General features: G+C 37.3%; 1 protein-coding gene across 1 annotated transcript; it reads left to right on the plus strand.

The window, feature by feature from the left end:
• Nucleotides 1–803: 803 nt before the first annotated feature.
• LOC126183316 (piggyBac transposable element-derived protein 2-like) lies at nt 804–2,521 on the plus strand. Its single transcript, XM_049925166.1, has 2 exons — nt 804–1,970; nt 2,489–2,521. Exons 1-2 carry the CDS (start codon nt 804–806, stop codon nt 2,519–2,521), a joined length of 1,200 nt encoding a protein of 399 aa, XP_049781123.1.
• Nucleotides 2,522–2,943: the final 422 nt, after the last annotated feature.

Here is a 2,943-nt window from a genome sequence, read left to right on the forward strand (position 1 = left end):
CTGAAGCAGTTCGACAGTGAGCTGTGTGGACATACTGCCAAGTGTGTGTTTTGGTGGAAAGTTGAGGTGTGTTTTTGGTGTTTGTGCACTGATTTCTGGGTTTGAAAATTACTTTTTCATTTTGAAAACGTAAGTAGATATGGTGTAAACAGTTAATTCGAGTGTCTTTGCGATAGATTTGAAATGAGGCCTGTTTTTGTGTATGTAGCTTATCAGCTACATTTCATTTACTGCATTTCAGGCGCTGACGTAAAAATGTCTCGAAAGAGTCAAGAAGAAATGCTTATGGAATGGTTAGAGATTCCACTAAGCAGTGATGACGATCTTGAGTGTTTCTCTGACGATTCCATTCAAGATGAGACATATGTTGCTCCAGAATTTGTTGATTGTGATAGTGACAGTAGTGACGAAGAAAGTCAAGTACCAGTAATTAAGACTGAAGATGTTTCTGGAACAAGACAATCTGATGTTATAATGAAGGAATCGACGTCACAGTTGTCTGATAATGCTCTGAAACTGCCATGCAGCAGCAAAAATGTTACCAAAAACAGCAGGAATTTGGTTTGGAAAGATAAACAGTTGATTATTCCCCAACTGCAGTCAAAATTTCATGGCAATACTTCGTTACCAGAAGAAGTAATAAACTTAAATACTCCATACCAATTCTTCAAACATATATTTCCATCTAAATTGTTTGATCTAATTGTCGAAGAGTCTCATAGATACAGTGTGCAGTGTAATCCTGATAGACCAATAGATTTATCCTGTGATGACATAAAAAATTTATAGGCATCTGTCTCGTAATGTCAATAGTTCATGTACCTAATACGAGGGATTACTGGGGAGAAGTTACTGGTACTCATCTGATCAAGACAACAATGACAGTGAATCAGTATGAGCAAATACGTAAGTTTCTTCACTTCAATGACAACAGTGCAATGATACCCAGGGGTGAAAAAGGTCATGATAGACTCTTCAAGATAAGACCCATAATAGAATTGATGAGATCTCGGTTTCAAACAATACCTGTTGAGGAGTGTGTTTCTGTTGATGAACAGATATGTTCAACAAAGGCTAGAAGTTATTTGAAACAATACATGCCAAACAAGCCTCATAAATATGGATACAAATTATTTGTTATTAGTGGCATATCTGGTTATGCCTACGATTTTGAGATTTTCACTGGAGATGAAAATGAACCAGAAAAAAGAGTGACTGGGGAGGAAGACTTGGGAGCAAGTGCAAATGATGTTGTTCGACTCAGTAGGATACTACCAAGAAATATGAACCACAAACTGTACTGTGACAATTATTACACAAGTCTGCCACTGCTTGTATGGTTACATAAACAAGGAATTTACTCACTTGGGACAGTCAGAAGAAACAGAGTGTCAGACTGCAAGCTCCCTTCAGAAGCTGAGCTGAAGAAAATGGCACGAGGTGCATCAGTAGAGCGCGTCGCAACAGTGGATGGTGTCGACATATCAAATGTAGTGTGGAAAGATAACAAGAGTGTGATGTTGCTTTCTACACTTGCTGGACAGCAGCCTATTCATGAAGCAGGGAGGTATGACAAAAAAACAAAGTCAAGAATAACAATACCTTGTCCACAAATAATTAAGCTCTACAATAAACATATGGGAGGTGTTGACCTTCTTGACAGCATAATGGGTCGACATAAAATTCTTGTGAAAAGTCGAAAATGGTATATAAGATTGTTTTACCATCTCCTGGACATGGGAGTAGTCAATTCCTGGCTGTTGTATAGGAGAGTAGCAGAAACCAAAGGGATTAGGAGAACTATGAAACTCTCCGAATTTCGAATGGAAATTGCTCACTGTTTGTGTCGCTCAGGTCAAACTTCAGCAAAACGTGGAAGGCCAAGTAATGAACTCGAAAACCAAATACAAGCTAAGAAGACAAAGGGGCCCACAGCACATGTACCTCCACAAGATGTAAGGCTGGATCAAGTAGGTCACCTGCCTTCGTACTTGCAAGTGAGACGGAGGTGCAAAATGCCAGGATGCAAGGGATTTTCCTGGGTTCAGTGTAATAAATGTGCAGTTGCATTGTGTTTGCACAAACAAAAGAACTGTTTTCAAACTTTTCATGTAAAGTGATTATCACATGCTTGGGTACAAACCTGTTGGAACTAGATACCTTATTGTTCATATATAAAAGTGTATAAAATATACAATAAATGCTCAATATTTACAACATTAATGTCCTATTTATTATTTTAGGATTTTTCCCTTCCTATACAAAGTATTTAATCATAATCAACAATTAAATTACGAGAGATTTGGTCAAAATTGAGGGAGCAAAATAAGCACATTTATTGTGGCTTGTAAGGTGTTAACTCAAAATGTAGCTGATCAGCTACAAAGCGATTTTCAACAATAGTGCTTTGTTAATTTAATTTAAAAAAATTTTTCAATATTTTTTTCGAAATGTAGGCACTATAAACTAAACATGGTAATTTTTACAGCTTGAAATAAAAAATCATGCATTTAAGGGTTAAGATGTTAACACTATTGCCTGCATGTTAGTCTAACACACATTTCATCACTTGCATCAGTTGGGGTCTTCCACAGGCTATCTGCTGCAAAATTGTTGCAGAGCAGAGGTAGAGAACAATGCTCAGGTAACATTTATGTACATAATATTCTATGATTAAATACAATCAGTAAGAGAAGAAATAGCAAAGCTGCAGGAAATGCACATACATAAATAGCTTGTGAGGAATATATGAAGTGGAAACCTTTTTTTCCAGTAATACTGCTCTTGCTCGTGAGGTCTTTGTGTCCTGGTCACAACTGATGTCATAGCAATACATCACACCTGTGGTAACTGTGGCTGATATTACACTGGAGACAGGTTAACAGAAGTGATTGGGACAATTTACTCCTCACACCATGTTTCTTTGTACCCTGTTACCACGTA

Source organism: Schistocerca cancellata, chromosome 4 (genome assembly GCF_023864275.1).
Source record: "Schistocerca cancellata isolate TAMUIC-IGC-003103 chromosome 4, iqSchCanc2.1, whole genome shotgun sequence".
NCBI lineage: Eukaryota > Metazoa > Arthropoda > Insecta > Orthoptera > Acrididae > Schistocerca > Schistocerca cancellata.